The sequence below is a fragment of the Triturus cristatus genome, chromosome 5_2 (genome assembly GCF_964204655.1).
Source record: "Triturus cristatus chromosome 5_2, aTriCri1.1, whole genome shotgun sequence".
Taxonomy (NCBI): Eukaryota; Metazoa; Chordata; class Amphibia; order Caudata; family Salamandridae; genus Triturus; species Triturus cristatus.
In genome coordinates this window covers 725,973,106-725,996,582 of record NC_140588.1, presented here as the reverse complement: position 1 = coordinate 725,996,582, position 23,477 = coordinate 725,973,106, and the positions used below count along the sequence as shown (strand labels likewise).

The 23,477-nt window shown below is 45.7% G+C and overlaps 1 protein-coding gene across 2 annotated transcripts in view; it reads left to right on the top strand.

Annotated features, from left to right (window-relative positions):
- Positions 1–23,477, top strand: part of SH3BGRL (SH3 domain binding glutamate rich protein like) — a 266,619-nt gene that overhangs the window by 165,767 nt on the left and 77,375 nt on the right. For both annotated transcript variants that reach the window (XM_085607829.1, XM_085607830.1), the window contains exon 2: positions 8,125–8,310. In XM_085607829.1, the coding sequence (XP_085463955.1) occupies positions 8,125–8,310 (186 nt within the window). The remainder of the gene's footprint in view (positions 1–8,124; positions 8,311–23,477) is intronic.

Genomic DNA, 23,477 nt, shown 5'->3' with positions numbered 1-23,477 from the left:
TCATGAAGAAACCCCGGACCTGGAGGTAATGCCAGCAGATGTTAGAAGATGTTCCAGTAATAACCAGGAGATCACCAGCGGGCGCGAAAGCCGTGTGCACTAAGACTTGGTGAGCATACTTGCAAAAAAGGAACCAGAAAAATAAGTCTTATGCCTTGGAACTGAAGTAGGTTATCATTGAGGAGCACAGCATATGCGGCATATTGCGAGGAAAGCATGAAGGCAGAGGTCTCAGAAAACGAAGCGCCAACATGAGGAGCAAGTTGGAAGCATAGCACACTGACAGGGCGCAAAACACAAAGGAGAGGTCCTTAGTTGCCTAGAGTACAGACCAGTGACTGGAGAAAGAGCAGGAAGACCATGACTGTAATCACCTCAGCGACAAGCGGACATGGCGCACAATACAAAATGGCGTTCGTGCTGAGGGACTTACATCAAGAGATATGAATGAATGGGCGAATCACTTGCAGAAAAACGAAGTCTGGCCATCACATCATCAGCACGAAGCCATCCGCTTACAGGAGTCACAGGAAGTCTCAGAAGCTGGCATGAATAAAGAGACCACGTGGAGCCAAATGACATATCCCCCTGATGCAGCCACCAGAGACAGTTCATACAGGATTGGTGATTAAATAATGTTGCCCAATAGTAGATTTAGCGCCATATAAGATTTAGCTGAAAGGAAACAAATTCTGCGATGTTTCATTAAAATTGTGTAAATGTCACAGCAAGAGAGTCTCTGGTACAAAATCTATCTTTATGCGCCCACATAATGTAGATATCAATTTAAATCACCTCTCTGAAGCGTTGAAGCAGGTGTGACAGACTCAGGGAGTAGCAGAGAGCCACAGTAGAGGCATTCCCCTACCAGAGAAGTTATAATAAGTCATTCATGCAACTATCCCTTAGAAAAGCGCTTGTCAGAAAGTAAACATTCCACGTTCACTTGAAAAGCGGAGCGCATCTGAGAGCATGAAGAGAACTTACTGCTCCAAGTGCGCGCGCCGGTTCCAGACGAGCAGCGCTTAGACAGCAAAATGGCGGGCGTTCTGAGGCGCACATTCAGCGCGGTGAAAACGAAGCATTTCAGGCGTGAAAGAGTTCATCTTGGGCTCACCAAGCGCATAACCCGTTCCGCCAGCAGGAACATCCAAAAAGCTCGAAGAAGGAATGTAAACACTGCCGTAAATGATAAGGGTCCGTCCCGGTGCGGCGGAGCTCCGAACCTAAGCGGCCATCTTGGTCAGCGTCCAAGCCACGCCCCCCCGTAGTCTCTGCTTTAGTTTGGGAGAAGCCTTAAGTTACGTCAGGTTCTTCCTGGCTCATCTGCGAGGCCTCTGCCAGTTCCAGCCGCTGCCTTGATGAGAGTTTGTGACAGCATACCGTTTAGTTGATGACACACTATGCCCCTCAGCTTCGAGACAGTCCCATGCCTCTTCCGCTTCATTGAAGAAGTGAGTGGAGCCATCGTTTACCACTCGGAGTCGAGCCGGGAAGAGAAGCGAGTTTTTTATATCTAACTCTCCCATTTTCTTTTTGACTGCCATAAACGTGCCTCTCTGTTTCTGCACTTCAAGGGAATAGTCCGGAAAGAACAGCACTTTAGAATTATCAACTCTGACTTCTTCCAATTTGCGCAGCTCCTTTTTTTTTTTGCATATTTATATAGCGCGAACTCGACCCAAAGGTATTGATGGAGCGCTTTACATAGCACCGTATTTACATTACACATTCAGGCACGGAGAGATTAAGTGATTTGCCCAGAATCACAGGATGTGGACGCGACCTCGAGGCTCGAACCCTGGTTTCCTGCACCAGAGGCGGCAGCGCAGCCGACGGACCACATCCTGAAGTATCGCATCAGTTTGCACTTGATTGTTGTAGTGAATATCAAAGAATAAATATCGATGGGTCGCAATATTGTGGCCATAATATGGTACAAAAAAAATCAACTAAGTAAGTGAACAGAGGGAGGGAAGCATTTACTATTCGTAACTCCACATCTACGTATAAAAATGATATACCACTTTACCGTTCTATATTTGTCCCTTGATATTTTGGTGAGGATAGTGTAGCCCATCAATATTCTGGCTTCGATATTCCCATCCTCCACCCTTGCACTTGGCAGAAAGTATGCAACTATTTTTTTCCAGCTCTCACAACAGCAACCTCTTTAGCTGATAATCATTAGGAGCAGATCCATTGTAGGAAAGAAAAACACAAATAATACTTGGTAGCTTTTGTTCATCATAATTACCTGTTTCTATTTCCCTATTGCCATAATAAGTGGGATATTAGATACCATTATTATTTAATACTCTGCATTAATTTGGATGTCAAGAAAACCTCAAACATTATTAGTCCAGATATCTCTGGCAAACTTTGTTTGTATCTAACTTCGATCATTTCCAAGTAAGTTACAGGAGATAGTCAGGACTTCCAGCCCTTGCAAATGTACCCTTTACTATTAGTGCCCCAGTGCGAAAGATTACTGCAAACTGAAATAAGATGTGAGCCATCATGTTGTGATTTGGGACTTGTTCAAGAGATAGGAGATGCCTCTAAGTCTGATGTAGCGTGCTACTCGCCGAAAAAAGCGCTTCAATACCCCATCAAGAGTAGCAAGGCTGTATAAATGCAAACCTTTTTCCCTCTTCTTTCCTTCCACTATCCTTCTCAATACAAATAACTGACTAACATATCCACCACACAAATCACTTTCATATTTCACCACTAATCCTTTATGGGTAACGGACTAGCGTGCTACTAGCTGAAAAAGTGTTTCGACCCCTGGTGAGGGGTAGTAAACGCTATATAAATATAATTACAATACAATATATGACACCCGTATATTTTCTCTGCTCCAAATGGCAAATAGGTATAGCTAAACTCCCTGGACGCTAGGAGAAATACACTGGGTGTGAACACCATTGCTTGGCAGTATGACATAAGGGACAGTACTTGTGTCTAGGCTCGAAACTGAGAGATCTGTGAACCTGTGGACCTGTTTTGCCATAGTGTTATGTTATATTAATTTTACAAAACGCATTTTCAGTACCGTCAGCAGTCTTTTGCTGCCAAATGACTTGACCAAAAAGATTAACAAGCATTTGCAATGCAATAGGTCTCGCATTATTAAAGTTTGAGCTATCGGTGTTGCATTATTTAGCAATGCCAATAGCTCAAACTTTAATAATGCGAGACCTATTGCATTGCAAATGCTTGTTTTTGTTCTGTCGCTCTGTCTCCTAGGGCTGGGGTAGAGTGACCCCCAGAAGAGAGGTGTGCTGTGTTCACGTTCGTTTGATTGGAACTTTAGCCTTGAGGTTCAGGGGGGCCTGGACCTTTCTTGTTAGCTTCTCTGTGGTTGCTAGGCAACCTTGTGAAGGTACAAAAAAGTTGCTGAAATTAAATGTTCACTGTTTTACTTTTTACTATAGCAGGACCAGCATATTAGCAATTAAAGTTAAAATCCGAGCCTATTTCTGCTGTTATCATCCGAAATATTGTACCTATTGTCGAAACATTTCATTGACACTGTTCGGCTGTTGAAGCGTTTAGTGAATCCCACATGTTGTTTAAGGCACATATCGGGGTAATGTGTTTTTATGAGTTTGGGCCTGAAGGTGCACAAACCGTTAAAGGTGCGTCCAGCTTTTAGGTTTTGGGTAAAGGCAGGGAGTTATTAGGAAGCTGTAACCTTTCTTGTTGCGCACTTCCTGTAGCTTGGGAAGCCCTTTGGAGGGTCTTCTTACAGGCATTTCTACCTCCCTCTTGTACATCATTGTTAATTTGCGTGCAATATTTAGTTTTGTCTGTGATAAAGTACTTAAAAAACACAAAACCCAAATAAACGCACCGACTGGAAATTCATTTATTAAGTGTTATTTGTTGTATTGTTGAGTTCACCGTCTCTAGCCCACAGCATCTCCCTGAGTAAGCCTTGGTCAGCTCTGCCTCGTTAACCTGAGAGTTAAGTGTTAAAAGTGGTACTTGAGCCCTAGTTTGAGGGTCTGCAGTACTAGGGCTCCAGGACACTGGAATCCAAGGCCCCCCGTTGTTCCGGTAGTGTCCCAGTGCCTCTGACTGCCCTGGGACCCTCTAACTCAAATGTATCACAGTTGTCTTTATCACCTCTTTGGAATAGGGCTTTCTTTTAAGTTTGGACGAGTAGAAGGTAAGTTTATTGCTTAAATTTCTTGCACCGTAGACCAAATACATTTTGCGGACCACTGCATAAACTGTTCCTATGTTTAATACTTCTAGGAGCAAGCTGGTGCCCCAATGCTGGCTGTGGCTTTGGCAGCCACCCTGTATTATCCTGAAGCAGCACTGGACCTAGATAAAGGTCACTTCTCTGCCTCTTAAGTGTACCTTGGGTTCCTTGATGGCAGGAGTTTCAGTTTGGGCAACACAATGGCAATATTTTCAGTAGATAAACAATAGAAGGGTAGACAAGTTTAGGAGATGAGCATTAGTTGTGGGATCTTGTTTGAAGAAGTAGAGAACATCCAAATGACCCACTTGAAGAAACAGATGGATTTCTCCTTTCAATAGGCGTTAAAGCCTTGTGTGGTTTTGTTGCTGTAGGACAATCCTGTCTTCGGCCAGCTTTCAAAATGTGTCATGTTAGCATAATTAGATGTGGGGGAAGAGACTTCAAATAGGCTCATTTATTGTGGACTGTTCTTGGTATGTGGACTTTACCTCCTCTTAATGTGTTTACCACATTCTGTAAATCTCAAGCTTTAAAATGATCATGGTGGCCCTTCTATGGCTGTTGAGGTCTTATTCCCTGACTTATTTGAGGTATTTTGTGGAGTTCTAGGGACCCTGTTGTTAACAGATACATATTGAGCAACTTTACCAACACACTAGTACACAATTTCTAACAATCTCACCTACCGGTACCTTTGCTTATCTAAAGGCTAGAGTTGGTAATGAAATCAAGAGTAACTGTCATTCATTAATCCTTTTAAAATGTAGCTCTAAATAACACTGACATTTTCTTTATTTCTTCCTCACTACGATATCAGTAATTATGATGTTCCTATTCATACTGTTTACTGTGTCTGCTATGCTATGAATAGTAACTTACTAAGCATGATATCCTAATAATGTTTTTCGAGCTTACTGATCTACTATTTGGCTGATAAAATTAATTAAATAAAAGATATGGCCTCTTTAAAATAAAATTTTAATTTAAAAAATAGATCCTCTTATAATTCACTTTCTTAGGCAGATTCTGGAATACCCAAATACAATAAGAACTAGCGCCATACGTGTTGTAAAGGAGATGCAAGCTTAGATTGGTGTTCTGTTGCAGTACCACTTCTGGGTTCGGATTTATTCTAAAACTTGAGCGTAATGTGATCAACCTAGCCATGCCTCGTAACAGCAGAGGTTCATAATTTCAGATTACTCAATGCAGCCCCTACCAACTTAAATTCCTTAACATTTTGTTAAAAGTAAATATGCAGGGGTGTGGTTTATGCACGGACGATGGCGGGTGCTCTCTAATAGAGCTCACCTGGATGTCTGATGATCCTTCAGAATCCTTTGGTCATCATAAATGCTTCTGCCACCAGAGCGTCAAAGCCTCGCATGTAACACACTGGGCAATGCCCTTGAGGTGAACTTGGGAGGATGTGGTCAGAAAGGAACTGATACTGGTCTGGAGCATGTTCAGGTCGAAGAAGATAAACATATGGCCGTCTTGAAGAGAAACATATGACTGTCCAATCCCTCAGCATTAGCCCCTCCGTGCCCGGAGACCTGTTCTGTGGCGGGAGACCAACACAAACATAGTGGAACAGGAGAAAGTAAAACATGCTGCATCTTCAGGGCATCAGAGACAGCAGCCCGAAGCAAACCTGACCAGCTGGAGGCGGATAGGGAACTCATCCTGGACGGTCCAGTGTCCTGTGGCAGCAGACACCTAACTATGCTTGGCAATTTTATTCAGCCTTTGTTTGGCAGCGCCAAGGAACAAACTCCTGCAGTCAGACAATGTAAAGGACTCCAGTGTCTGCAGTGACAGAGGGATTGTCTCACTCCTGTGGTGCAGTCTGGTGAGCTTGGTCAGCAGTCTGCAAGGAGCGAGGCTCTTGAGGCATGGAGGTGTGGTAGTAGGTGCTGATGGCTCCTGGTTTCTCAGTCTTCACATGGTGCTCTACCTCGTTCTAGAATGCCCTCAGCATAGAGTGTGATCCAGAACTTGCCTGAACAAGATGCTTTGAATAAGTGTCTGCCTTACACCATCGTAATGTTTGCTGCCCCATCCGTTACGGTTTCTTTTGTGCACCCATGGTTGCCTGCAACAACCGGTTTACTCAGGAGACAAAGACATGGGTTTGCATTCTGTCTTGTAATACCGTTCATGTGACACCAATATTTGTGGCTGTCACCCAGATGTTTACCCCATGTGCCCCGGCACTCTGATTCAAGGACTGAGGTGGTACATGCTGGATACGCTCTCTGAGAGTCTTCAATGTCTCCTGTTCCTCTAGACACTCCAGAAGGGCTGCCTTGTAAGACTGATTCAACATTGCTGGAGCCCAAGATAAGCAGAAGTGTTATTTAAACTTGCTCCGATTGTATGCTGAATACACCCTACCTTTAACAAGTGTTATCCCAGTGGTGAGCCTTTGTAGCTGGTTCACCAACCTTGCTTTTGATGTAGAGTCTCCCAGATTGCAGCTGCTTCTTTCACATGAATAATCCTTCCTTCTTTTTCAACTCCTCTGAAACCATCTGACGCCGAGTTGGAGAAAGAAATATCTCAGTAAAGAGACCGGACAGAAATGGGACAAGCCACCCTGTAGTCCGTCTCCTTCTTGCTCCAGGGGTAGACACTGGGGCAACAGGAGATGTCAAACCAGGCTCAATGGCCCGGTCTGGCTGATGCGCTTATTTGGTCAATCTTCACTCTGAAGACCACTCTTACCCACCTCCTTCTAAGCCCCTTCTTCACCTATAGCTTTTGTTCTTCAGTTTAGATCGACAACCCAGGGAGAGGGCCCTTAATGTTCATTTGGGTCACTCTATATGTGGGCTACTTCCAATCTTGGTTCACCTACACTGACATAGGTTGCGAGTCTCGCTACCTTTATCTAATGTTTTCTATGCAATAACAATTGTTATTAACCCACTAATAATGTCGCAGTCATGAACCTCCACTTGTCTTGATGTTCTTGTTTGGAGTTGATTATATGTTGTTTATGGGAGTTCTGGGATGTTCGAAACTATGTCTGGTATTCGGCGAACTTAGTTGGGCAGAAATAGTTGACAGATGCTTCCTCAGATAGCATAAGGCTGGAAGTAGTACCTAACCCCAGTGCCATTTTTGTATCCCTGTACCCTCAACCTTTTTGTCTAAATGATGCAAGTCGACATTTGACAGAGGCATTGTCATGAGGGATATTCTGATATATATAATTGCACCTTCCACCTACTCATTAATTACAAATGGTGGTATGGTCCTCAGTCTAACCTGGCTTTTAAATAGAAAATTAGGTCTTGGAAATAGTGACCCTCTAAGAGGACCCTGGAAGAGCTGTGGCGCTGCAGCCAGGGCGACTGACTCCAGAATCTGGGGATCACGGTTCGATCGCCGGCAGCAGATTAGCCCAGCACCATGTGACTCTGGGCAATAGCTTGCTTAATCTTCCCGACGGCCCCCAGCGCCTAGAGACCCTTACGGGTGATTGTTCACGCTGCACAAAATGTGGATTATTAAATGATTTCTCTGGAGGGAAACCAACCAATCATACATCCCAGCACCTCAAACTGTGGTCAGAATATAGAGCGATACTCACTTTCAAAGGTGGCACTACTCTGGGGCTTCTCTGGCTGGGAAGTCATTGGAGTTTTGTGGACAAAAAACATAGTGTCCAGCATCCACGAGGCCCTTTTTAATTTTACAAACATTCTAAATGATATATGTAACAGTTATTCAGACATCTATAATTACAAGCTTAGGATGTTATTCCTGAATACAGTCTAACCGAAGCAAAGCTCGCAATATTAGTACTTTTCTTAAACAATTCTAATTAATTACAATTGTTGAACTATTTCTGTTGGCTACATCTAAAAGACTGACCATATTGTTGGTATTTTTCTCAGATTAAGAAACAACAACAAGATGTTATGGGCTTCTTCGATGCTGTGAAGATCCAGTATGAGGAGAAAGATATTGCAGCAAACGAAGAGAATCGGAAATGGATGAGAGAAAATGTTCCAGAGAACTGCCGGCCATCAAGTGGCAATCCACTGCCACCACAGATCTTCAATGACAGCTGCTATTGTGGGGTAAGAAGAAACAAGCATTGGCAATGCCAATAGGTCTCGCCATTGGGATCTCATATGTATTTAGCTATGCAGCATATTAGCGTGGGTGCTCAAACATGTACTGTTTAACATGGAGGGAAAGTAAGCACCAAACTGCGTGACACGCCAGGTATGGGAACAGATGGACATACCGGACGTGGGCGGCAGCGCTTAACTCAATGAACCGTAAGTATGCCAGTATCCTGCCTCACTTCTGCTAATGTTAACGCCTAACAAAAGGTGGCCAGGAAAGTGGAAACAATATATTTAATTGAAGCCTAGGTGTTCCTGAACTTTTTCAACTTGGGTACTTGCCTTATTTCCGCATAATTTGACTTTACTTGCCGTATGATTTACTCAACTGTGCCGGATAATTTAGCCCTTCCCTACCGCATAATTGTCGTAGCGCCATATAAATAATCTAATCTGACCACTAAGGAAATTTCATGCATTAGTTGTTCTCTCTGTAACGTTCCCGCACCTTCATGCACATTCCATATGATTGATGTTTGTTATTAGTTAGAGGCGGGGCTTCAGGCGTGTGCTTCTCACTTCCAAAACTTGGATCGCTGCCAAGCAGTTTATCAGGGCACAATCCGTCTCTGCAGAGCCCAATCAGATATTCTGTTCCCAAGCCAGGCTCCTGCTCGCCTTCACGTTTGCTCGCAGGCTCCTTTTGAGAGCAGCCTGACTCTTTCTATTGATTTGACCTTCCAGCTTATGTGTTAGGTCCATCTTTTCCTTTTTGCAAGGTTTGATGTTTGTCTTTTGAAAATTTACGTTGGTGGAAGCAAGATTTCAAATTCACAGAGCGATCGAATATAGGCGCTGTGTTTGCTGTGCCAGAGGAGTCCCCTGTGGTGGAGATCTGGAATGTAGGCGCTGTGTTTGCTGTGCAAGAGTAGTCCCCTGTGGCGGAGATCTGTAATGGAGGTGCTGTGTTTGCTGTGCAAGAGGCGTCCCCTTTGGTGGAGATTTGGAATATAGGCGCTGTGCAAGAGGAGTCCCCTGTGAAAGAGAGATCTGTAATGTAGGAGCTGTTTGCTGTGCTGTGGGGTAGATCTGTACACGTGTGATTGCAGCTCCCCTTCCTTGTAGTTTGCATGCCTGTCGGGTCATGGCTGGGTCTGAGAGGCCATGCTGTTAAAGACCACGCTGTTCAGAGGCCACCACACTACTCCACATCTAGGCCTTCTCGCGGGGAGCCCATGTTCACCATAGTGCCTAGGCGAAACTTTTCAAGAAATATCTTTGAGGCACCAACTTTTAAAAGGAGGCTTCAAACCCCTCTGCGTCTAGACTGCGAAATGCGGGCCTTGCCGATAACCAGCTCGACTGGAAGTCTCAAAGTCAGAGATTCTATGAAGCTATCTCCCGTTTCCACACAAGTCGGAAAAACAATGATTTGCTGAATTGTTGACCAATTTCCCACTGTTAATAGAAAATGAGAAACGGGGGTGCACGAAAAAGAAAAGTCCGAAAAGGATTCTTTAAACTAAGTGTCCTTTTTAATTTTCATTTAAGTTTTGTAGGTAAAAAGTTGGTCAGCCAACGCGTTTCATTCCCTCAACGGGAACTTCATCAGGGCTGTAACATGATAAAAATGACATAAATATTACCAATAAATCAAAAGACACAGGACTTACAACATTAATAAATGACCATACAATATGAAAATCATACAGACAAAACAGATTTACAACAACATTAAAAAGTGTCCATGAAATTCCACCAATCAAAACTGGGCACATTTATATCACATTAAAAACATTTATACAAACAAAGTTTTTTTGAAAAACAAGAATCGAATAGGATTTTTTCAAAAAGTGTTTGTGAATTTATCTGACTGTTAAATTCTTTTGAAAAACAGAGGATTGAACCTCATCAGGTTTTATGGACACCAAAAACGAGGAATTCAGAAAGTATTTATAAGTAACAAACATATACGTTTTTATATATTTTTTTATAAATTTTTTGGAGAGTAAGAGGAAGAAAGCAGAAAAATAAAAGAAAACCTTATAAAAAATATAGATAGATACAAGGTTATGTGAGTGTTTTAAAAGAAGAGGAAGAGCAAGAAGAGCAATCCAATCCCTAAAAGTGAGCATACCTTGAATCAGTATGTAAACTCCTGTGAGAGGACAAATCTTAAAATATCCACGAAGTCAAGTACTTCAAGTTTCTGAAAGGAAGCATAATGACCCAATTCATATTGGCTGGCGGTCCATAACAAGTGAAAATAATAATAACTATAATGTAACTATATACAATCCCTCTAGGTTCCCAACAGAAATATCTCCAAGTGAATACACTATATGGTGTCCGTATGACAACATAGACGCTATTGGAGCAGTAATTCACACGATATATAAATCAGTTAAAAGCATACAGATGTGTTAAGTGTGCACAGCAAGCGCCGAGAACAATTCCATCTAATGGGCGCAAGAATAGACCGGTGCCCGTCCTAAAACCAACAGTTGCACATTCAGAAACATGTAAGTCGCCTGTAATGCCGAACATCAGTACTAACATGTCTGAGTTAATACAACCGTGTTGTATGAGGGCAGTCCTTTGCAACAAAACGTATTACCCTTCCAATTAAGTGCTCCTAACTCGGCATCAAGTAATCAATCACTTTAAAACTGACTATTCTAAGAGCAGGACAGATAGTGTCATATTGTCACGGGTACAAGTAATAGTATGTTTATACAATTCTTGTAATCATCCTGAGCATCTAAAAACACCGGCAATCATCAGGACAGAGCAGCTGGTACGGCGGCGGGCTCCTCATTAAGTGTGGAGCACTCCCTCGTGGCGGACAAATATATGTAACTCCGCCTCTATGTTTCGAAACTGCAAATGGACACACCATAATAGCGGACAAGAACATAAATTGTTTCTCCCTTATAAGAAAACTGCAGAAACACACGATAGCTAACAGCTACAAGTACAAGCTGTAATCCATTGCCACGGGCATCACAGCATTTCAGCCCGTGTGCACTAACCGGCAGTAGTCTTAACGGAGTGAAGCCTACAGAAACACACAAAAATTAACAGCTGCAAATACAAGTTGTAATCCATTGACACGGGCATACCAGCATTTCAGCCCGTGTGCACTCACCGGCAGTAACCTTTACGGAGTGATCGATACGACGGCGTCTTCCTCGTTGCAAATTGCACAGCCCGCCATTGTAATTAAATGTACGTGACTCCGCCCGCTTAGCAGGATCTGACCAATTGAATTGAGTATAAGTCAGAGTAGTGGCCCCTAAGTTCCTAGCCCAAATCGGCGGCCATTGTTAAGAATTTAAGAACATACCAGTGGACTAGTACTAAGTAATATTTGTGTCCACCAAAAATATTTGAGCAACATAATTAATTGAAAGTGTATGTTCTCCCAGGTTTAAGGAGCATATGTGTAGCTAAGAGGAGCGTGTGCCATTATTGATATATAAATGAATTAAATCACACCTCGCAAAGGACAAGGACAATAGTGTAAAAATAATGTTGCATCAGTCCTGAATTGTTTTGAAATTGCGGGAGAACATGAGACATAACAGGACTGTGCGTGGAGCCAAGTAAAATGAAGAGTAAGCGCCATTTTGGAATGGGCAGTGCGTTCAAAGTGTATAAGACTATGTGAATTAATACGAACAGATACAGAATTAGCGATATATCGCTCTGAAGTACAAAAACAAACAACGAAGGTAAGGAATAATAGTAGCAAATAGCTCATGGTATATTTAGACAACCCGGAGAGATGAACAAAGGTGTCCTTTTTCATATGTAAAGAGCGCACAGGGTCGCCATTTTGGAATGGGCAATATGTTCCCAATGGGAATGCCACCTAAACTAAATAGTACTCCGTGTATTATGATAACACGGATGCCTCTAGTAGAATTCAGGTGTATTCCAAAAAAATATAAAAGAGCAATTATCAATAAATGAACAGAATCGTAAGAGCATGGCTGCAATACTGCAAAATAAATATCTTGAAACGAATATTAATTCCAACAAGATAAGTCACCCGACCAATCATTAGTATTGAGTAGCAAAACGAGGGGAGGAGAGCATATAAAATTGGAGAACAAGCCATATTGACATGACAGGTCTGCAATAGTGTGCATGAAAGGGGTTCGAATGTACAGGCACATGAGGAGTAAGTCATACCCGGTCAAGCATGAAAGAGGGAAATGTCGCTTCACAACTACTATTCACATGTAAATTCAATAAAAAGTAAATTGATAAGTCCAAACGGATGAACAAAGTCAGAGATCCAGACTTATATCCCTCATAATGAAATCAGACTTAGTGCGAATAAATGTGCTGAGGATAAGAGTTAAAGGACTAATAATAAAGATATGTATCCCATACTTCACAGTCCATCACCGCGTGTTCATGAGGAAGCAAAGATAGAAAATGTGATGACAAGCAAAAGGAAGATAAATAACAGGGGGAGGTTATAGTCACCGATTTGGTCACATCAATCCTATAGCTGACCCCATATCCGATAGGTAATTGATCATATTTGCACCATTCCTGAACAGTATGAAAAATTACAAAAAACCCTGACCATTCAGTTCTGGGCTTTAGTCATTTTCCAGAAAATAATGCATTTCATTATCACTGTTAAATCCTTGGATAGCACTGCGTAATCTGCAAATCCATTTTGCCTCACATTGCCTAAGCTGCAGTTCACGATCACCTCCTCTTTCTGCACTTTTCACATGTTCAATAGCATGGAACCAAAAGTTGGCAAGACCCTCATGTTTGTTAACAAAATGCTCCATCATAGGATATCTGGAGTCACGTTTGAGTATGGCCCTCCTATGTTCTTGGATTCTGATTTTTAGGCTACGTTTGGTGCTGCCTACGTAAATGGTTCCACAGGGGCATCCAATCACGTAGACAACAAACTCAGTGTTGCAATTAATAAAGTTGTAGATGTTATAATTTCGGGAGCCATTATAGGAAAAGTTCTTAGTTTTGTTGATCCCCAGTTCACAAATATTACACATTGTACATGTAAAAAAACCCTCTGGCTTAGGTGGTAACCAAGTTGATTGTTTGTTACTACCTTTGCTGATGTAACTCGGGCATAGCTCATTCCTTAGTGTCTTTCCACGCCTATATGTAATCGATGGATTTGCGTGGACCGCTTTTTGTAGACCTGGTACCTCACATAGGAGATTCCAATGTTTCTTCAGCAGCTTAAAAATCGCACTGCTGTGTGAAGTGTACTGGGTCACGAACCTAATGTTATTGTCAAAATTCATGTTTGTACTCCTGTTTTGTTTTTTCATTGATGTTAAGGTGGCCTCTCTAGTTAATACACGTGCTCTTTTTTCTGCCTTTTCCACAGTCTCTTTTTGGTATCCCCTAGATAGAAATCTTTTCTTTACTTGTTGGAGATTTATGTCAAAATTAGATTCCTCACTACAGTTTCGTCTGACACGTACCATCTCCCCGTAAGGAATATTTTTAATAGTAGAGCTGGCATGTGCACTTTCTGGGTGTAAAACAGCATTACACGCAGTATCTTTGCGATCTAAAGTGCTATGAATGTGCCCATCTCGTACATAGAATTGTAAGTCCAAAAAGTAGATTTTCTCATTACTGGATTCCATTGTCAGTTTAACATTAAATGGATTGGAATTAAGATATTCAAAATAGTCCTGAAGTTGTAAGGTGGAACCCGACCAGAGGCAGATGATATCATTGATGTACCTCCCCCAGAACACGATGTATTTGGTCCAGGGGGAGGCACATCTTCCCCATGCTCAGGATGATTACAAGAATTGTATAAACATACTATTACTTGTACCCGTGACAATATGACACTATCTGTCCTGCTCTTAGAATAGTCAGTTTTAAAGTGATTGATTACTTGATGCCGAGTTAGGAGCACTTAATTGGAAGGGTAATACGGTTTGTTGCAAAGGACTGCCCTCATACAACACGGTTGTATTAACTCAGACATGTTTTTTTTTTTTTTTTTTTTTTTTTTTTAAAGTTCCAAAACCTTTATTAGCATTTGACACAGTCATACATTACGCGCCTACAACCTCACGGGCCGGCTCCAGATGACATTTCTCATTACGGTTCATCACCCTGTACACAGCCTTGAGGCCGACAACCCGGAGGTCCGGCGGCAAATCCCTGTCATTCCAATATATCAGTAGTGTTATACACTGTACCATGGACCCTGGGCAAGCTGCGGAGCAACTCAACCTTCTGGCGTATCTCCTAAGTGCGCTACCTGGAATTCCTAGGTGCAGACGTCCCGGAGCACAACCCCCCAACACACTCCATCAGCAAGACATTCAGTAATGACAATCCTGCAGCCCCCTACTAGGTAAACTCACCAGCTCCAGGGCCACCCTCAACCGATTCCTGGTTCTCTCCCTCCGTGGAGGCGGTATTCGCCGCCAAATACTCCTTGAACGGGTCCCAAATGTCACTGGCTCTGCTAGTTAATGGTTGCGTCTCAGCGTAGATAGCACTCTGCTCCTGACAGTGTAAAAGATCCCCTATCCATTCCTTGAACTTCGGTGCTCTCCCCCTACCCCAGCGACACGCAATTCTCCGCTTCGCTAACAATAGAGCAATGTTCCCCAGTTTGCGCGTCAACTTAGGTATTGATACCGTGTAGCCCAGCAGCATCACCAGCGGATCTAGTTCCACTACATCTCCCAACATGACCCTCAGTGCCGAATGTACCTGTAGCCAGAAATCCGCCACTCTCGGACACAGCCATGCCAAGTGCATGAAGTCAGCCCCTTCCGCCTGACACCTCTCACATCTGTCACTGTCTGATAGACGAAATTTAAACTTCTTAGCTGGCGTATAATACATACGTTGTAAAAACTTGTAATGGATAATACGCAGTCTGCTACTGGAGGAGATCTGGGAGGTGAGCTCGCAACAATACGTCCACTGCTTATCTGTGATATCTCTGCCTAGCTCAAGTCTCCATTGCTGGAGTGCCCTACATTCCATGTTGCCACTGTGTGCCCGAATACTGCCGTATAATTGGGAGACTAAGTGCCTACCATCCGAAGACGTAAGCAGCATTTGTAAAGGCCGCACTACTTCTGGTTCCCCCGGGAAGCCTGGTAGTATCTTCCGCAGCCCCCGCCGCAGCCGGATATAGTAAAAAACATCCAACGGGGTAGGCTGATAGCCCTCAAATAATTGTTCTTTCGTTTTGAGCCGTCCATTAGCGAAGAGATCACCCCAGTGCCGTATTTTTATTCTGGCACACATCCCCTGAAACCCTCCTTCCTGCAGTAACGACAAGTCCGGGTGATAAACCAGTGGCAGCGTCGGAGCATACATGAAGCTGAGCGCCATGCGACGTAGTATACACTGCCACGCATCCACCGTGCACGGCACCGTAGTGTATAGTGTATCAAAGGTGCGACTGGAGCCCTGAAGGACCCCCGTCAGTGGCAGAGGCCGCGATAGCCAGTCCTCCACCGCCAGCTGTGGTAGGAATGGCGCAGGTGCAAACCAATGGTATGCAAATTGAGCCTGCGCGCTCAGATAATACGTGAGAAAATCGGGAACATCAAACCCTCCAGATTCGTATGGCCGAGTGATAACCGACCACGCCAATCTTGGCTGCTTACCAGCCCAGAACAGCCGCAGTAATTCTGTACGCAATGCGCGAAAGAAGTACGCCCCCGGATAATACGGGATATTCTGGAAAAAATATAAAAAACGGGGTAATACCACCATCTTGATAAGCGAAGCCCTGCCCGCCATGGAGAGTGGGAGAGACACCCAACGAGTCACATCCTCTGTCAGCCGAGTCATGGCCGTACCATAATTCAACCTCAACGTCTCCTCTCGATCCTTGGAGATCTGGACCCCCAAATATCTAAGATCCGATTCACACCATTCCAGCGGGTAGTCCAGAGGAAAGCGACCCACTGCAGGCGTCAGGGGAAAAAATTGCGACTTCTTCCAGTTTATTTGAATGCCCGACAGACGCCCAAACACTAAAAATTCTCGGAGTAATGGATTAAGGTTAACCTGTGGATCTACCACGTACAACGTTAAGTCGTCAGCATAGAGAGAGACATCTATCTGCCGTTGGTAACATTTGAAAGCACTTTGTTTATGCAATTGCCGGATACGGCATGCCAGAGGCTCAATCGCGATAGCGAAGAGCAATGGGGAGAGCGGGCACCCCTGCCTGGTACCTCTAGTGAGCAGAAACGACTCGGACACTTCACCATTGATGAGCACTCTCGCTGTCGGAGCCGTATAGAGCAATTTGATCCAGGCGACGAATATTTTGGGAAAGCCCATCCTGTACAAGATGGCAAACAAGTAATTCCACTCAACCGAGTCAAATGCCTTGGTGGCATCCAGAAACACCGCCGCCACAGGCAGTTCCGGCGCTATCGTGTTTATCAAGGAGAAGAGCGTACGCAAGTTACAAGCAGTTGAGCGGCCCGGGACAAACCCAGATTGATCTGGGAGTGCAATTTTGGTCATAAGCAGGGAAAGTCTAGTGGCCAATACCTTTGCCAGTATCTTCGCATCACAATTAATTAGGGATAGCGGCCTATATGAGTCACACTCTACCGGGTCTTTGCCGGGTTTTAACAGCGAGGTGATCAGTACCTCCCGCATTGTCCCAGGCAGCACACCTACCTCCAGTGACTCCTCGTACACCTCCCGCAGCACCGGCGCCATGACATCTATATAACTTTTATAGAATTCCGCCGGTAGGCCATCAATCCCCGCCGCCTTACCATTACTCAGGGACATAATCGCTTCCCGTATTTCATCAAGTTCAAATGGGGCCCCAAGGAATTCCCGATGGTCATCACTTAACCAACATAACGCCACATCATCCAGAAAGTCCCCAAATACAACCTCCCCTCCGCTGCGGGCTTCATATAATTCCTCATAATGCGCAGTAAATTGAGCTAGTATGCCCTTCGTATCTTGCTGTAGGGTCCCACCCTGCCCTCTGATCTCTAAAACGTGCGTGGGTCCCCGGGCATGTCTAGTAATTTCCGCTAAGGCACGCCCTGGTCTTTCTCCTTCACAGTAACGACGGGCCTGCCAATATTTGCCCCTAAATTTGGACTCCCTATCCGCTTCCTGCTCGTACTGAGTAAGCCGTTCTCGGAATTCCTTATGGACCGGACCCATTGGTTCCTGGGCCATCCTGGCTTCCAGCTCCGCTAGTTCAGCCTCTAACTTGGAGAGCGAACCGCGTATTGTTTTCAGGACACCGAAGCTTTTAGAGATGTAGTACCCCCGGACCGTCACCTTAAACGACTCCCAAATGGTCTCGACACTGTCCACTGACCCCTTATTGCGGGGAAAAAACTCCGCTATCTCGTCTCCTAATTCCGCCTGGAACACCGGATCCAATAATGCCGTGGGTTGCATACGCCACCTAGGTGCTGACCCACTGAGCCCCGGGAGCGCCACCTCCACAATTACCGGACAGTGATCTGAGTACGTCCGTGGTAAGTGAGCCACTCGACCTAAATCAACCGCCAAGCCTGTAGACAGAAAGCAGTAATCCAGCCTGGCCCTAGAGTTAGCGTATGTCGTGAAATGTGTTCCTTCCCGGACCCCAGGATGCACAAACCTCCAGCTGTCCACAAGTCCTCCTTCTACAACTATACCTTCCATGACGTCCCTCGCACCCTTATGGTATTGCGGGCTGCCATCCGATCTGTCGAGCCCTGAGGACATGGTGAGATTGAAATCCCCCCCCATATGACATGCATGGAACCAATGTTCAGTATTTTACCCCAGAGCATGGTAAAGAAGGCAGGCGAATCCACATTCGGCCCGTAGCAGTTCGCAATTGTGACTGTATCCGTACCAAGTCTGCCCCACAACAAAACAAACCTCCCCTCCTTATCCGTAAGATCGCCCAGCAGCACAAACGGCACCGCCTTCTTGATCAGTATCGCCGTACCCCTGGCATATCCTGAATACGAGGAGAAACTCCGGACCGCCGCCCATTTACCTGCAAAGGTGTAAGTGGCCCGGGGACTAAGATGCGTCTCCTGTAGTAATGCAATTTGCACCTTATGTTGTTCCAAATAAGCCACCACCCTTCTACATTTCCTGGCGTCGTTTAACCCCCGAACATTCCAGGAGGCAACAGTGACACGTGACTTACTCATCCTACCCGCCATGCGTCGTCAATTTCCCAAACACCAAGGCAATCCTCAGGATCCTTCCACCAATCACACCCCGGGTATGTGCCACCCAATATCAGCGCCCTCTCCACCCCCGCAGGTCGAATGTTTAAAAGTGACCCGTTCCACAGTGTATTGGAAACCAGCCTATTCACTCCCCTATAAACCACCCACTCTCTCCTGGTCCTACGCGCTCTCACCCGTTTTGGAACTTCCAACATACAAACCATCGCAACACCCCTCTTGCCCACCCCCCTCCCACTGAAGCAAACCCCAACCTGCCAGTCCTGTACCCCCCCCTGCCCACCCACAATTGCCCCAAACAGCAAGGCAAGTACATTCCCCAAACTCCCAACATATACTAGGGTATTTCCCGTTAGGAAACAAGTCCAGGTGGCTCCACCAGTTCCCCCCCCAGAAACGCCAGCCCGACCACACAACGTGCGGTCCAGCGCAACGAGACGAGGAGGTGTCCGGCGCTAGTACTTATGTCACCCGGGTCTCACAACAAACTGATCCCTGCCTCCTTTAAAAGTAGCCAGTACTGTGTCCCAACTTGTGTAATCTGTGGCGGAATCTTCTGCAGTGTGAGCTCCCCACACCCCCACCAACATCCCTCCGTGCTTGCATCTACATGGCCCAACCATCCCCTATCATATTGTCTCAGAGCCAGCTACCCCAACATCAGTTCACAGGGTACTCCCCCATCCGCACATGTAGTCCAATATGCCATCTATAGGCACCCCACTCACGGTTCGCCGTCCACCAGCTCCTCGCGCACAGGGTTCTCAGCGTTCTCAGCTCCATCCTCCGACCTGCGGGAACGCTTGTACTGTTTGATGAAATCCTCCACCATCTGAGGATTTGTGAAAAACTTCTGCCTCCCCTGATACGTGATCCGCAGGCGCGCCGGGTAAAGCAGTGCATAGTCCAGTTGTAAGTCTCGTAGTTTCGCTTTGACTGCCACAAATTTTCGCCGTTCCTCTTGCACCATTGGTGTGAAGTCCGGGTACAGCGTGAAGGAGTTGCCCTCATAGGATAATGTACGTGTGCCGCGTGCGGCTCTCAAGGCGGCGTCACGGTCGCGATAATTGAGTATCCTGGCGATGATCGGCCTGGGCGCCGTTCCCGGCTTAGGTCTGGGGCGCAGGGCCCGGTGTGCCCTCTCCACAATAAACTGAGGGGAAAAAATCTCCGAACCGATCGCCGCCACCAGCATCTTCTCCACGTATTCCTCCATTCTGCCCACATTCGTCGATTCAGGAATACCTACAATGCGTACGTTGTTACGCCTACTCCTCGCTTCCAAATCCTCATTCTTAGCAGCAATGAGGCGCAGCAGATTGTCCATCCTGGATAGCTGCGAGGTGTACCGTGTCACAGTATCTTCAGTGTCCGATATACGCTGTTCCGCCCCCGTGATCCGTTCTTCTTGGGCGTCCAATTTTTGTACCACCGCATCCATTCGGGACGACATTCTGTCAACTTTGTCAGCAATCGTTGCAAACCCTTGACGCATTTCGCGCAAGACATCGTGGAGATTGGGCGCCGCATCTGCTGACCCTCCTGCTTTCGCCGGCGGTTCACGTGTCTCCTCCACTGCCTTGGGCGGCTTCTTGCTAGCCTCAAACGAGAGTTTGGGCTGTTTCGCATCTGTCCTGCCCATGCTGGCCTCCGGACCGTCCTACCTGGCCGCAGCAGCAGACAACCCCCTAGGGCCAGCAGCAGCGTCCACACTCTCTGCGCACTCCCCAGAAGCTGCTGGCTCCCTGCGCTCCGCAATTCCAGGCTGACCTTATATTCAAGCGCCTTATGACAGTCCAGCAGACACCCGCTACACCGTCCTCTTACTCCTATTAATCGTCACGACCATCCGGCATCATACCGGAGCCGCCAGCCACGTGGGGACTGGGCCTCCGTCCAGCGCTACTCCCCCGATCTCCTCTTCAGTCCCCGGCGAAGCAGTTCGCACCTCGCAGCTCCTTCTGGGTTCACGGCTGTACTCACGGTTCATCCGGGTCCCCCAGTTCCCGTGTTCCAGCCCAGTGCCTCCTCACTCCTGCACTCGCAAGCCGGTCCGGTTATACGCGGTGTCCGGTGGGGGGGTGCCTCCGCTCCAGATCAGTCGATATTCCACAGGCAGAGGGGGGCATGAGGGGGGGGGCAGGGGGGCTACCACCTCTCACCCCGGTGGAGCCCCGATGTCACTTGGCTCCCTCGCAGCGCTTCGCCTCCAATCCCCAGCCGGGGACACCGATATCAGCGCTCGTCTAACCTTCAGAGGGGGGGGGGGGGGGGGAGTGCACCCCCAGCGACGACTTCAGATGAGAAATCTACTTTGCTCCGCTGCCTTTGCTTCGTCTCCGCGTCCCTCAGTTGGCCAGGCCCGGTCACAGCTTCCACGGCCTGCAGCCGTTAATGCAGCCGCGACGTTGCCTACCAGCGCGATCCGGCAGGGCGTCCCAGCTCTGTCACGCCGTCCGCGCGCCTCTGCAAACGGCGCGTCGTTCTCCGGCGCCTGCTGCCCGTTTACCGCCAGACTTGGCCAGCATGCACTGGACACCTCGCTGCTGCCCCTCGCTGAGTTGCAGCCCCCGGGTGAGGCTATCAAGGATAAATAGGCGGATAAGAAGCGCCGTCCAGCGGGAGCCCTACTCGGCAGCCGCCATTCACCTGTGCGCCACCTAGCGTTCCAACTCAGACATGTTAGTACTGATGTTCGGCATTACAGGCGACTTACATGTTTCTGAATGTGCAACTGTTGGTTTTAGGACGGGCACCGGTCTATTCTTGCGCCCATTAGATGGAATTGTTCTCGGCGCTTGCTGTGCACACTTAACACATCTGTATGCTTTTAACTGATTTATATATCGTGTGAATTACTGCTCCAATAGCGTCTATGTTGTCATACGGACACCATATAGTGTATTCACTTGGAGATATTTCTGTTGGGAACCTAGAGGGATTGTATATAGTTACATTATAGTTATTATTATTTTCACTTGTTATGGACCGCCAGCCAATATGAATTGGGTCATTATGCTTCCTTTCAGAAACTTGAAGTACTTGACTTCGTGGATATTTTAAGATTTGTCCTCTCACAGGAGTTTACATACTGATTCAAGGTATGCTCACTTTTAGGGATTGGATTGCTCTTCTTGCTCTTCCTCTTCTTTTAAAACACTCACATAACCTTGTATCTATCTATATTTTTTATAAGGTTTTCTTTTATTTTTCTGCTTTCTTCCTCTTACTCTCCAAAAAATTTATAAAAAAATATATAAAAACGTATATGTTTGTTACTTATAAATACTTTCTGAATTCCTCGTTTTTGGTGTCCATAAAACCTGATGAGGTTCAATCCTCTGTTTTTCAAAAGAATTTAACAGTCAGATAAATTCACAAACACTTTTTGAAAAAATCCTATTCGATTCTTGTTTTTCAAAAAAACTTTGTTTGTATACATGTTTTTAATGTGATATAAATGTGCCCAGTTTTGATTGGTGGAATTTCATGGACACTTTTTAATGTTGTTGTAAATCTGTTTTGTCTGTATGATTTTCATATTGTATGGTCATTTGTTCATGTTGTAAGTCCTGTGTCTTTTGATTTATTGGTAATATTTATGTCATTTTTATCATGTTACAGCCCTGATGAAGTTCCCGTTGAGGGAATGAAACGCGTTGGCTGACCAACTTTTTACCTACAAAACTTAAATGAAAATTAAAAAGGACACTTAGTTTAAAGAATCCTTTTCGGACTTTTCTTTTTCGTGCACCCCCGTTTCTCATTTTCTATTGACGTTTGATCTGGAGCACAGTAGCGCCACACAGCGGCTGGCGTTTTGGGGTAGCTTGCACGATAATCATTACAATTATTGTAGGAACTGGTGTGAGGTGCGGCAAGAAGGGCCCGCCGCTGTTTTCAGTTGGAATACAATTTCCCACTGTTCTTAACTAGGAATGCGGCACGTTTGCACATGTCAGGCTGTGCCAGCAAGCCTCGAGGCACTAAAGTGGTTTATAAAATAAACATGCTAAAAATACGTGTTTGTTTTAAAGCCATATTCTTGAGAAAGGAATTGCCAGTTATATGACCGAGCGAACAAAGAAGGAGGCACTATTTCCTCTAGACTGGGCATAAATGAGCAGGGATGGCCGATTGTGAAAACGAGAGGGTGCATGTGGCGCACTGGTGTGTACGTGGTGCGAAACAGTGGAGACTGATACACGTTGGGAACTTACACTAGTTGAGGTTTGTACGTTTCGCCCTATACATATAAAAGGGCTTTTGAATTTGTAAAGCACAATTTCCCCCATTGGGGCATCTAGGTGCTGAATAACCAATGTATATTTTACCCTCATCACTGATACTATTTTACTCGACATCGGATGATTGATCGCTGTGACTTGAACCTGTGATCTTGAAGTCAAACAGATTACTGGATTGATGAACCTGTTTGATTCTATTATGCTGCGACACTGCATATTGCACATCAAACACTTGTTTGCTTAAAACATACCAGGTTATTGTACGCGGTTCACTGACAGCCGATCATTGTTTACTCATATGTATTTTAATGGCTGGTATTGTTTTGCGCTATATAAATATCAAACACAGAGAGAGGGCAGAGCCGCCATTGGTGTGAAGGGGAGAGGGCACCCTCATCATGGATGTACAAAGAGAGGAAACCCTGACTACTGGTGTACATGAGTGTGCGCCTCGCGTGTACATCGTAGCCGGCAGACCGAACAAGGCCTCACAGCAGAAAGCACAGACATGCATGTGAACTGGAAGTCTGTCTGGCCTTGGACATAGAGAGTGGACAGCCTGCTTCTGTGTGTGCAAGGGAGAGTCGAGCCGAGCGTGGGTGCGCGTGCAGGAGGGCCTCTTGACACTGGTGGGCAGAAGACAGGTCAGAAGGTACATGTCGGACCATCTGTAGACAAGACGCAGGCGCACAGGTAA